A 13,725-nucleotide genomic window follows, 5' to 3' on the forward strand; every position below is an offset into this window, starting at 1 on the left:
CTAGTTAAAACAATTGAACTGTTTTTGAGGAAAACATCAAGAATAAATAGGGAGAAAGCATAATGGTATGACTGATCTTATCAACTGAAGTATTAGAAAAATACCAGTAAATTATACTGTACTCTGATTTTGCTGTTTTTGCTTTACTTACAGGAGAAACAGGTACAATATTAAATACTAATGAAGCAAACTGCAACCTCTACTTTCTCATTACACTTGGCAATATGAATTTAATAAGCAATGTAAAAGTTTACTTGAAGATTTCATGTCCTTCATTTTCTGGAGTTGTTTGAATTAACAGAGATAACTAAGTATAGATGCTTTACTACATAAACATATATGCAGATTTCATTGGGGGCTAGAATATCATCATGTATACTCATTGATTTTCAGTCCCCTACACAGAACATGTGTAACTGTTTATGCTCCCATGTCTGAGAAATATGGGGCAGTTCCAAGGAAAGTTCCCATTGAAGAATGGTCTAATAAGTTGCTTCCCAGAGTACCCTGAATGCTCTCAAGTTTACACTCATGCTTTCTTTCACACACTACCTTATCCAACTGTGTCATTCCCCATGACTCTGGACATTACTGTACCCTCTAGGATACATCTTTGACATACAAAGCCTATAACAGACTCTCCTTCAAACTCTATGAAACTAACAAGTTAGTATTACTTCATTTAGTGCAGAATGTTTTCTGCCGATTACATATATGTTAATTTTATTTTCTAAAGTAGAGCGCAAATATCTTGGGGGCTGAGATTTAGCTTATCCTTCTTTTCATCTATGTAGTGGGTGTTCAGTGACCTACAGAGGAAAGGAGTTAAGAAGTTAAGATTTTCAATTAGAAATGAGGGCCTCAGCAGATAAAATTAAAATCAATCAATTGAGCAATTGAGAATTCTTAGGGAAGAATTAGAGAATGTAGACAACAGTTTTGACTTCAAAACTTTATAATCTTTTTAAAATTAGAAAACAATATAGCGTAATATGTAATTGAATGTATAACAAGTAAATAAAGGAGTACAAATCAGTCTTAATCATTAAACAGAAGTAGTCACAGAAATTGTCATACAGAAATAGAGCCTGACAAGGACATGTAGGATGAAGTTTCTGGAAAGATACAGCACAGGAGGTAACAGAATAAAAAACTCACAAAGCCAGAAAAAAATTATACAGACATAATTATAAGGCAAATGTTAGGAATTGCTGAAAAACATTTTAGTTGGATAAAATTCTGTAGCATCTTACATAGCAGAAGAATATAGAGACAGTTTGGGAGAAAAGAGGAAGAAGTGGTGGTAGCTTTGACGTGGGACAAAGATCTGAGGAAAGCAGAATAAAATGACATCAGCTGCAGTGAACAGAACAGCGGGAGAAAGAGAACTAGGTGCTTGGCTTTAACCTGATTTAACCTGGGGGCATATCACTTTAGTGTTCAGTGTGCCTCTATGTCCACATTTTTTCAAATAAGACACCCAGGTAAACTCATTTTCTAGCTCTAAATCCACTGATGCTAATTCTGAGATGATATGTGATGATCAGATAGGAGGCTCCAGCCATGCAAACGCAGGAAATGGGAAGATTAGCGGAATACAGAAAAACTCCAGAAGAAAACTCAGCAGGACTTAGGGACAGTTGACCTGAGAAATCATGGAACTTGGAGGAAATGGAGACTTTCTGATGACAAACTACATAGTGCGGACAAAATGTGACACCTCAGAGGAAGGGAGAGAAACTGAAAGACCGGGTTCCCTGTACTGCTCTCCCTGTTTCTCTTCTTGGATGCAGGATGTATGTAGCTTTCTGGCCCCATTTCCCTATGCATAATCTCAAGAGATTAGATAAACCTACAGAAGATGAAACTTAGCTGCCAGCAAAGAACTGGGAAGGATCTTGATATCTGGTACTTGAGTTTATAACTGGAATTGGATCTTTTTTTCCCTTATTGATTCCTATTTGTCAAGTAGTTTCTGTACTGAGAACCTCAAAACTACAATTATCCTGTCTTTATATGCATGGATAAATGATCTCCAAATTCAATACAACTCACTTTATGCTGGGGAGTAGGGTAGTAACTGGAGGAGGAGGAGAAAGCCGAGGTGGAACATCATATTCTTCACTTCCAAGGTGACCATTGGAAAAGACCTGAAAAGAAATCAGATGGTTTTAACTACTAGAAGAACTTAAAACTAGAGTATATCTTAGAGCTTCGGAAGATTATATAATGTCCATTTGTTTAAACTTATGAAATATAATAGTGTAATCAGTAGCATCACAGTGATGATTGACCACTACCCAAAGTAGTAGCAGATTAATTAAAAAAGAGAAAAAGATGATTCTTATGCATAACTGAGGGGGAATATCATAAATGTATGTAATTCATAAATATAGATGGCCAAATAAAAAGGTAAATAGTAAAATTTCTCAAATATGATCAACTTCTATTGACGAGCCAGGGATTGGGTGAAGAAAAAAGCAGCATTTGTGCACTTCTTACTTCATTTTCTTCCAAATAAAGTGTTCTGATTGATATGTGTCTAATCAACAAAACAGTCTCAAACTTCCTGGTACAATGGTCCCTGAGCATAATCAGAAATGCCTTTGTTCGGTCAAGGTCAAGGCTACAGAGGTAATAACAACTAGAGATCTGTTTTGGCATTCAAAGCCTAGGCAAATTTAAAGGTAATTTTCAGTCTGTGGGCTCAAGCCACAGCTGTTAACTTGTTCATAGGTACCAAGGAGAGCTAGGAAATCATTACTCCAATTAGGCAATTCTGATTTCCAGGTTTCTCAGGTACATATTATAGAAATTGTCAGAACTACTGCTCTTTGCTACTCTAACAACTTGAGATTACAGCAACTTTGAGTTGCCTTTTATAGGAGAAAAATAATTTTGCAAAGACATTATCATGAGAAAAGACTAAACATATAAAACTTGTAAGTAATAATCAGATTTTTATCACAGATCTCCTTTGTAAACTCTTATTAGTTCATACATATACAAGGCAGACCAACAGTGGGGCAAAAAGAATGTAATATAACTTGAAGAGCCCAAGGTAATTCAATCAAGGATCTAGCTTAACTTTTCCCTCCCTCCTATTTCTAAAGTAGTGTTGAAGCTTTAAAATTCAAAACTGAAAAAAAAAATACCTTACTTATCAACTAAAAATAAGAAAGGCAACAAGTTAAATGAACACATTTGAAATATATCAGTGCTTGCATTTCTAAATTATAAAATCTAACTTTATAGCATTAAGGTTTTTCACTCTAAAAACCAGGTCCAAGCTTTCTTTCCAATTTCTGGTTTTTGAAATCTCCCTCATTAGATTCCATATACTGTAGTTACAGCATGACAAAATACATCTATTTAAATAATGTGATTTTATCATGGGTGTTTTGACTATGGGCCAAATAACAGAACATAGCAAAGTTTCCTGAAATTTAATAGAAGAAATTTTATAACAGATATTAATCATTGCAAAGTTCAATGAAAGCCTATACCATAAAAAAATGCCTTTTAACTGACCAATACATATATCAAACCACAAATGCTCATTATAATAATGGACATTTGTACTCATTCTTAATTTGAACTCTTTGCAACTCTTCTAGAGTAGATATAATGCTAAAAATTTCTGCAATCAAATCTTTATGCTCTCTCACTTAAAATGCATTCTGGAAAGTTAAATGTGGATTCTACATGCAATAATTTGTATTTTCAGAACAAAGTATCTAACATGTACATACATAACAAAATTTCATTGACAAATAAAAAGGACATATGAAAATGACAGTTTGTTATATTAGAGTCAATTTAACAATATACCAAATATAATTTTATAATCAAAACATTGGGAACATACCTGAAAAGAAATACCAACACATTCAAATCATCTTTGATGCTGAAAAAGCTTTCATTGTGTGCAGTATGTAAATGAGAGAATAAATGTATTAATCAGAGATTGCAAAATATTTTTATGTATTCCCATTAAACTTCATAAAGAGAAGTTAAACAGGCAGTGAAGTATATCAATGATAAAACCACAGAGTAGAGTTAATGAAGTAACTCTTTCTTTGGGAAGGCAATAAATTGAGGTAATTAAGTGACTTGTTCCTAATTTTGTGAAATAATCAATTAATACACTTTAAAGTGCAAATATCATGTTCATGTAATTACATTAGAAATACTATTATTGATATGTAGTGACTAAAAATTTCTCCTGACTTTGAAGTGTCACAGTGTTTTTTCTGAACCAATTCATTTGGTGATTGGCATGTGCTGATATTTTCTTACTCTTTGTATACTTATGTTTTGTGGCAAAGAATCCATGCTATGCTGAGCTTCATTCAGAACAAAGACTCTTCTAAATTTATTTTATTTCTTTAGGTGCTTTACACATAGTAGGGATTAAATGAATACCGACTTGATTGGCTTAACTGACCTTATTAATAGAGGCACTGACCAATGAAATGGCTTTCCTGTAATGTAGCTGAAGGCAGCTCAGTGGATTACTGAAACACTGTTGGCAAATCTATTTAATTTGTTTAAGGGCTGATCTTCCTATAAACTCTTCTAAAATATGCACTGAGTTCCTCCTAATCAGTAAACTGAGATTACACAAAGTCCTACAGGTAGTAATATGTACAGGTAGCAAAATGATGTTCATATTTCTATTCATCTAAAGTGATCATGTACATTTCTGGACAGTGGTTGGAAGGCGAAATTTAACATTATGTCATTCTAAAAACCTGTGATCCTACCTCACTCATCTCGTTAGACCAGGCATTATCACAGCTATCATTACCTGAGGGACTGCAGTGTATCACAGGTTCCTGTGCTAAACATAAATATTTTATGTTCTTTAGAATTCTGAAAAAAATGTTTGCTAATGGTAAACAAACAACAGTTTCTCAAATCTACACAGTGATAGTATCACATGGAAACTTCATTGCCTCAGCTAAGGAAATATTCTTTGTCTCTGCCTTCTTAGCATACGGTCCCAAATCCACCAAAACTCCATTGGAAATACTAATGACTTAAATGCTTAGCATTCATAATACTGATCCTATCATTCTTCTGCCAAAACAACTTTAAAAAGCTCTTTCCTGTCTACAGAATTAAGATGACTTTATGTAGAATTCAAGGCCTCCACATAATTCAACCTATATCACTTACATCAAGTTTTGCATCACTCGCCTCTCCTCTGTATGACCTACACTCCATCCAAATTCCACCTCATATTACCATACATATTTTCCCACCTCCATGTATTCCTTCCTGCCATGCCTATGAAAATGACAGCTTTAAACTTTAAATGTCCATAGCCACTGACCCTCTTGAATGTAGCTCTCTTTATTTCTCTTTCTATGCTGCCTTTCGTATTTCCTTTTGTGGATATTTCCCATATGCCTTATCACTTCACTTAATCACACGTCCAACTCGTCCTCATTAGAATATGCTTTATTCATTTTTGCATTGCCTATAGTGTTTGGACCATCCTAAGTACCTAAATAGTTGAATCAAGCTGAAGGAATAAGGATGCATTACTGGAAGTTTAGGTCTGTGGAAAAATTGCAATCTAGGTTGATAATATATTATAAATCTACATTATCCTACATTGTACTTTTTTTTCATGTTTCTAGGTATCATATAATCCTAATTTTGACATTTAAAATGTTTTCTTATGAATCAGATTCTGTCTAAAACAGAAGGTTAAAACATCTGGGACCCTGAAGATATAGAGAAAAAAAATAATTTTGTGAAAACTTTAGCACAATTAAGAAAAACAGTTTCATATTCTTATAAAACTTCAAATACAAATATGTTCCTCATTCTACTTACATAACTCCCCCATACACATACATTATTACCTGAAAAATATCCCTACATTCTGTCTTCCAACACCAGATTGGATATGAAACCAGTGTACTCAGAGGATTTATATTTTGAAAGACAGCCTTTGACATTTACAGATAAGTTTAAGGTCACTCCTATTAACACATGCCTCTTCATCAAAAGTGCAAAAAGCCACAATCTCAAAAGGGGGTGATCATATGATGCACTTATCTGGCAACATCTTCAAAAGATTATTATACATAGGGTCAGTCATCTTTAGAACAATGTCACTGTAAGTAACATGACAAGTTAAAGATGGCCTTTATCACTTAAGAAACAGCAGTGTTCTTAATCACTCAAGGGAACAAATAATGATAGCTGGGGATAATATTAACATCTAGAAATAAGTAGAAAAATTTCAAGTTTTTTACTGTATTCCAAAATATTTTAGTTCCAATATTTTCACCTTAGATAATTAAAATAAGCCAACAATAACATCAATATTTAGCTAACAGGGGGTTTATTAAGGAACAGGTTTATAAAGTGTCTAGAATACGAGAATTGCAGAGAATGGAAATATTGCCATAGGAAAGAAACCTCTTACTAATAAAACAAGATAAATAAACCTAACAATTCTAAGCTTGTAGACTTACATTAAAATTAAAGTATTACCTTAGTTAGCTTTTCATTATGCTAGGTGAGAGAGGGAAGAGAAAAGGGAGTGAATGAACACCATAGAAAATTCTCACTCTTCATTTGGAGTATGAAGTAGAGGTTTCTTTGTTTTTTTTTATTTTTTGTATTTTTTCCCTCAGAGCTCTCTATAATTAGAAAATAGAGTAATTAGAATTTAATTTATTCTTACTCTCCTAACCATTTATCTAATGAACGTGGATATAAATTAAAAAGGCCAGTGGCTCTAGTGTGTGGTGGGAGCCAGCAGCACACAGACAGCATGTAATGGTGGGGGGCCTTGCCCACACACAGGGTGTAGTTTCATAAATTCCCCTGGTGTGCTTCCATATGTACACTTCATTTTTATTTATCCTTTTATGACTTATCTAAGATTTCTTATTTTTAAAATGGAAAGGTGATATTTAATTTGAAGTATTATCCCTAAAGAAAACAACTAAACCTCAAATAATAACAACAGAAGTTTTACTATTTGCCCCATAAGATGTATTTGCTTATTACACTTAGAGCAACTAAATGGGTCATGTGAAGATAATAAATCAGCCTTCAAATATCTGAATCTCCACACTTTTTGTCCCTGATATAACACAACAAACAAAAACCTCACAAACTGTTCACCAGGAATTAAGAGGGGAAATACATTGTTATCATTTACCATTTTCAATATTTATAGCAGCTCAATCCACAATAGCTAAATTATGGAACAAACCTAGGTGCCCTTCAACAGATAAATGGATAAAGAAAATGTGGTATATGTGCACAATGGAATATTACTCAGTCTTAAGGAAGAATGGAATATGGTTTTGCTGACAAATGGATGGAACTGGAGAATATCACGCTAAGAAAAATAAGTCAGTCCCAAAGAACCAAAGGCTGAATGTTTTCTCTGATATGCAGATGCTAATTCACAATAAGGGAGTGTGGAGAATAGAGATATTTTGAATTAGACAGAAGGGAGGGGAGAGGGCATGGGGGTAGGAATGATAGTAGAATGAATTGGACATTATTTCCCTAAGTGCATATGATTACAAGACCTGTGTAATTCTATATCACGTTAAACCCAGACGATGAGAAGTTATACTCCACTTATGTATGATGTGTCAAAATGCATTCTGTCCTGTATAACTAATTAGAACAAAAACAAAAGAAGAAATAAATTTTTAAAAATGCTATTCTCTTTAAAAACCAAAATCGTCCCCATTCCCTTTATCCTTTCTAATTTTCTTATTATTTGTGAGCTACCTATTTAAAACTAATATTCTTCTAAAGATAAAAAAGATAACTCTATTTTAATGTTACTTCCCATCATCTGAAGCACAGAACTAGCAAGATTTTAAAAATCTGTCTGTCTGTGACCCTGTGTATTGTGAACACCCTTTCTCCCAATTCCCTCTTCCTCTGTCCTTCTACTACCCAGACTCAACTCCAGCAGAAAGTCACTCTTCTGCTTGTATCATTAGCTTTAGCACTGTAATAAGGCAACCAAGTTATGGAGTCCTTACTATGGATGTGTCAGGAACCATACTGACTAAAGACAGGGGAAGACACACAATGATTTTAGTTTAAAAAAATTTTTTTTGAATAAAAATGTCAGTTCTTACAACTTATTCTGATATCTCATGTCTGGCTGTTATTTTCAGTTTTATTCCTGAATCCAGAGGTATGAGAATTTAGGTACTCAGAGGCTAACTAATCTTCTAGATATCACATACTATTATTATTCCATTTTGTAAAGCAATGAAAATAAATGGGATTGAGGGCAGGTGAAGATGAAGTAAGTCACTCATATCCTCAAAGCTAGCAAATGTTAGAGCAGGAAATGAAACCCACTTCTGGTTCCAGAGACTGGTAACAGTACAACCCAGGATCACAGAAACTGAGAGCTACAAGATCCTAGATTAACTCAGTCATGGGTGAGTTGTTACTTAAAACCAGCCTCTATGTGTCCCAACAAAGAAATGAGAAGATGAATTCAGTCTTTTATACTTTATGTAAGTTGTGGTATTCCCTGTAGTCTAATAAAAGTAGAACCACTTTTCCCCTCATAAAGATAATAAAAGAGGAGATATGTTCTGTTTTATAGCAATAAATGCATTAACTAAATATATAAATCCTTTTTATAATCTACATTAGAAATCAACCAATGAGGTCAAAATTAAGTATCTTAGAAATCTAATTTTGGTTGGAAACACCAATTTTAGAGGTAATGTGAATTTATTTAATGATATAAACACAGTACTAATACATGTAATATATGAGATTGGAAACTAAGAAATCTTAATGAGGGTAATTTAGATTAAACTAAAGATTAAAATCCAGCTCTGAGGGAAAGATAAATTTTGCAATTCACTGGTATACTATCTATATCAATGATCAGAAGATGAAAATTCAGAAAATCACTGAAAGAAATTTTCATAACTGAACTCACTTTATCTTTCATACCTATCGTTAGTAAAATTTCACGTGTGTAGTATAAGAAATTGTACCCCAATTTTTGAAACTATAATATCCCATAAAATATTAACAGCAGGGTTCCAGGGCTTACAAGGGCAGCTTTATATTAGTGTTAAAATGATGTAACATATTTTCTAAAAGAATCCTGAAACAGGAGGTCTTCAATGAATTGGCTATGATAATTATTATATTTTAAGTGTTTTTGACGTTCACTTAGAAAATATATTGTACCATGCTGCTGAAGTATGACAGTTTATTCACATTAAAGTTTGTTCCAACTCTCTTCTCAAGACAAGTATGATCATGTGAAAAGGTAGAAAATTTTGAAAAAAAAAAAAAAAAAAAAAAGTACAGCAAGTCCCTCCAGTCAGGACTCTTAAGTTGCAGAGAAATTCTTTTGAGGATAGATTCTCCATTGGCAAAGGATGTCATCAAATTGGCTTTTCTAACACTTGCATTACATTTAGGTGACCTCCAGGAAACCTTTAGAGATGCTCATACTCTTAGTAGGGAAGAATGACAGTGCCCAGCGGAGTCACTGGCAGAGGCACGGGAAATCACCACTACTCCGTGTCTTTGTTTAGAATGGAAACCAGAGAATTTTGGCTCTTTCTATCCTGACTGCCCTAGAAAACCACTGATACAGTGTTAAGCAGTTGTTGGCATTATCACTGTACCAACACACACACAACCTAGAGGTACTGAATACATGTCCTATTTCACATTTGTTCCTTCCTTTCTGAATATAAGATAAACTCACCAACTTTAAGACATTACTTTGAAGAAATGGATTACACTCCCTAAAATAACCATTTATAATCAAGAGAGATAGGCTCACTTTAATATTATAGCTTTCAAAAGAGGCAATACTTCCTCCAGTGGAGGGAATGACAATGATCAGATCTCAGAGCCAAAACCCGGAAATCAATATATATAGTCCAGGTTCACTAGGGAACGATGAAGACTTCTAATCTCTGACTTCTGTTGCTGCCTCTTCAGTTCTCTGAACACTTAAATTCTTTCCTGTACATATAAATGATAGTGGAAAGACCCTTTAAGATCCTCAAGAGAAAACTCAGTAAGTATGAGAAGCTCTTTCAGTTTTATGGGGAAAAAGCTTATTTTGTAAGTTTGAACTAGGTTTCATAATTTTAAGTATGTGAGAAGTTCATTTTACCCAGTTGCCTAAAATGTAATGTCCTATATAACAACTAATTCCAATGGCTGATTTATGATGTGTGTGTATAAAATTGTATAATTCTTTCAACTTTGAAAGAACTAGGGAGAGTTTAAAAAAATACAGTGCTGAGTCTACCACCACCAAGTTACTAATGGGAGAAATTTTGGCAGATGAAATAAGGAAAAGTGAAAAAAATCTCTGGCAAATTGTCTAGTGTCTTCACACTAAAATTAAATCATTACTTAGGACCTTCTTACTGACTTCTTTTAAGTTCAAGTTTTAATGAGCTTCTGATTATTTATAACTCAGAGATAATTAAAGACCTGCAAGGAAGTCCCACACTAGGTAGGAAAAAAACAAACAACCCCCCACCCCACACAACCTAACATTCTACTACCACATGTTAGAACAGTTTATAAACAGATTCTTTAGCTGTTGCTTTGTATATTTCTTACCTTGGCTCCTTCTAAAGGCAAATCATGGCGTCTGTGTTTCCGCATAAGCACGGGGTCAGAGCCCATTCTACTGTGCCTTCCATTTGCGTGTGAACTCGCTGTGATTCCAGGCTTTGGAGAGCCATCGCCCAGGATCCGACATCCCACCAACTGGTTAGTCCCAAACACATCCCGAGGGCACCAGGCTTCAAGAGGCATTGGCTGGTCCCTGGAAGGCACACCTTCCACATGGTGGAAGTGTCGACTCAGTCTGTTGTCAGGTGGAATAGGGGGAGGCCTTTCAGGGGGAGGAGGTGGAGGGTCTCTTAAGGGAGGAGGTGGTGCTGGGAGTGGTTTGTCTTGTTTTCTCACCATGCAAGGAGAAGACTAAAGAGACACAAGAAAAAAAGAGCACTAAAAATTGTGCCAGGCACCCAGACTACTATGTTATTGTATTTGTTTTCTAAATAAAATGAAACAGTGTTAGATATCTAGTTTCTTTTTATTACTTGTTAATGAAAATTTTAAAAATTAATGGAAAACTTACATAAATACCTTCCATTAGAATTTTTGAACGAGCATGTAAATGCAAATGCTATGTTATAGAAAGTACATAGAAAGATCAAATCATATCACTTTGATATTATAATATCATATCAATAATTCATTTTTTAGACATTTCTATGATTCAGCAGAGACACACAAAGAATCCATAAGTTCATTGTGTTTGTTTTACTTTTTTTGAATTTTTGTTTTCATTATTACAATACAGTAGAACTGACGTGAGCAAATTCTGGATCTTTGCTTAATCAGTTGATATGGGAATAGAAAAATATCACAAATAATAGAGCATAATTATTTCAGAAGTGCTTGAATTTTATAAATTCTTGAAATGGAAAAAAAGTCAATCTCATTTTTACATGAAAACACCTATATGCATCCTTGACTATTTGTGTCTTTCATAGCATCTGTTCTTTATTTACATGGTTCATCTAGTGAACAATTTGTGCTTTTAATTCTAGGAGATATCAGACAAAGAAAATGTGTCATATTTTTATATAACTCTAAGTCACATTCTAATAGGTCTTCATATAAGCTTCAAACTAAATTAACTATAATTCAGGAAAAGCAAATACCGCTAAAAATATTGTACTTCCTCTAATTTTGGATTATAAAGCATATTACCAAATGGAATTAGTTTTTAAATCTTAAAATTAATAAAGTAAAATATGTCCTTAATATCAAATTTGGAAAAAAGAGTCCACATAAAACTAAAATAGACTGTAGGTTTAAATTTATGGAGTTAGAATTATGCCTTTAATATTAAACAGTAATGTAATTACTTTGCAAATATTGTAATTTGTTGTAATTAATTCCTCTGGGTATAAAATGTACATATAATTCTCTCTTCTGAGTCACCTTGAAACATGGGTGATAATTTATCACACCTTTAGTCCTTATGCAAATATACTCCCATCACATTTTTCTTGTCATGACATTATGAAAATGAGTATAAAATATCATTGGATAACAGCATGCAAATTATTTTAATGCATATAATGACCTTTTAAATCCATTTTACAGAATAACTATACTTACAGTGCTATTTATTTTAGCAAATCGGGGCTACAGACGTGTGCTCTCTCTGAATAATTATGAAACTTTTTTAGTAATAAAGCAAGGAATATGACAATGGGTTCACCATAAACAAAATGAGAAGTCCATCAAAGTTGTTCATAAACAATTAAAAACACAAGAAATATGAGTAATGGAATTGTAAAGAACCTAAGCAATTAATAATTGCCCCATAGAGCTGCTATCTCTGTTTCCAATGAAGTAGATTTACCTTTGGTGAACCAGTTGGGCTGCCACAGGGAGAACGAACTATGCCTTTCTGAATCAGATCCAGGCGAGGAGGCACTGGTGGCAGGCTGAGATGTGGGATCTGGAGAGGGTCTGAATGGGGCTTTCTTCTCTGAGCAAGGGGAGAGGATCCTGGTGATGTGACTGGTGAGTTCTGCCTGTCAGTGCACTAGAAAAGAAAATGAGAAAGATGCTGCTGACTCTTCTACCTGTAGAGAGTAAGCCTTCTGGTTATTAAGTAGAAGTTTGGTTTGGATTACGGGTCTGCTGTTGCACGTTTGTTAAACTGAACTCTGAATAAGAAATGCAGGAACACACATTGTCCTTCAAGGGTAATATTGTGAAAGAATAGATGGGTAGGTTTCTTCTACACATTGCAAAATGCCTAGGAAGAAGAGCAGAAGTGTAGTGTAATTGGGTTCAAAAATTCTCCAAGAAATTGGTCTATATATTATGACGAGATAAAAATGCACAATGAACTAATGCTATCATTCTTGGTTATCCAAATTATAAAATTTTCTTAAAGCTTTGTACATTCTAAAACTGAGGAATTGCTTTGCTCCATATGAAATATGTGTCCAGTGCACATTCTGTATTACTGCAAACCTTAAATCGAGGGGCTTAAAAATAACATTATGTTTAAAATAAATAGGTTTAAGTCCAAATAATTTTTTTCTTAAACCTTCACATGGAAAAGAAATCCTCAAGTTAATTTTTTTAAACAATTAACAAAATCTAAGAAAAAAATCTGTATTTCTGCCAAAAACTGATAAGGTTTTATGCTTCTGCAAGTTTTCCATCTTGTCTGGTGGGAAAAACTGCATCAAAAAGCCAGGAACAAGTACTTTATATGTATCTAACACTTCCTATTTTGGAAGTACTGGTTCATCTGTGTGTCTGCTTTAATACATATAATCAGAATGTGATTAACATAAAAGCCATTGTAGTTAATCAAATAGCTATACTAGAATAAACAACATTCTGTTTTGAAATACCAGGTGGTTTCTTTTTCAAAGCTATGTTACCAACTCTTTGAAGATGTAGGCTTATTTTTGTAATCTATTACATTAATCTAACATGCTTTGATATTCATCTGCTTCTGAATGCTGTTCTTTGTAGTTTTAAGCTTGCTCTTAAGCCATTTTCCTACTAATCTTTCTTACCTTTATTAAAGAAGTTAATGTCAATACCTAACCATTTAGTTTGAAATCCAGCAACACTGAGGAAGAGTTAGCCATTCTGTCCTTATCTGAGATGGAA

At 33.8% G+C, this 13,725-nt stretch overlaps 1 protein-coding gene across 7 annotated transcripts in view; it reads right to left on the minus strand.

Annotated features, from left to right (window-relative positions):
* The window catches only part of CBLB (Cbl proto-oncogene B), a 207,877-nt gene that overhangs the window by 39,962 nt on the left and 154,190 nt on the right, over positions 1 to 13,725 (minus strand). For all 7 annotated transcript variants that reach the window (XM_079100820.1, XM_079100816.1, XM_079100818.1 and 4 more), the window contains 3 exons: positions 12,449 to 12,634; positions 10,624 to 10,989; positions 2,056 to 2,150 (listed from right to left, as the gene is read on the minus strand). In XM_079100820.1, coding sequence (XP_078956946.1) covers positions 2,056 to 2,150; positions 10,624 to 10,989; positions 12,449 to 12,634 — 647 coding nt within the window. The remainder of the gene's footprint in view (positions 1 to 2,055; positions 2,151 to 10,623; positions 10,990 to 12,448; positions 12,635 to 13,725) is intronic.

Source organism: Sciurus vulgaris (genome assembly GCF_902686455.1).
Source record: "Sciurus vulgaris genome assembly, chromosome: 10".
NCBI lineage: Eukaryota > Metazoa > Chordata > Mammalia > Rodentia > Sciuridae > Sciurus > Sciurus vulgaris.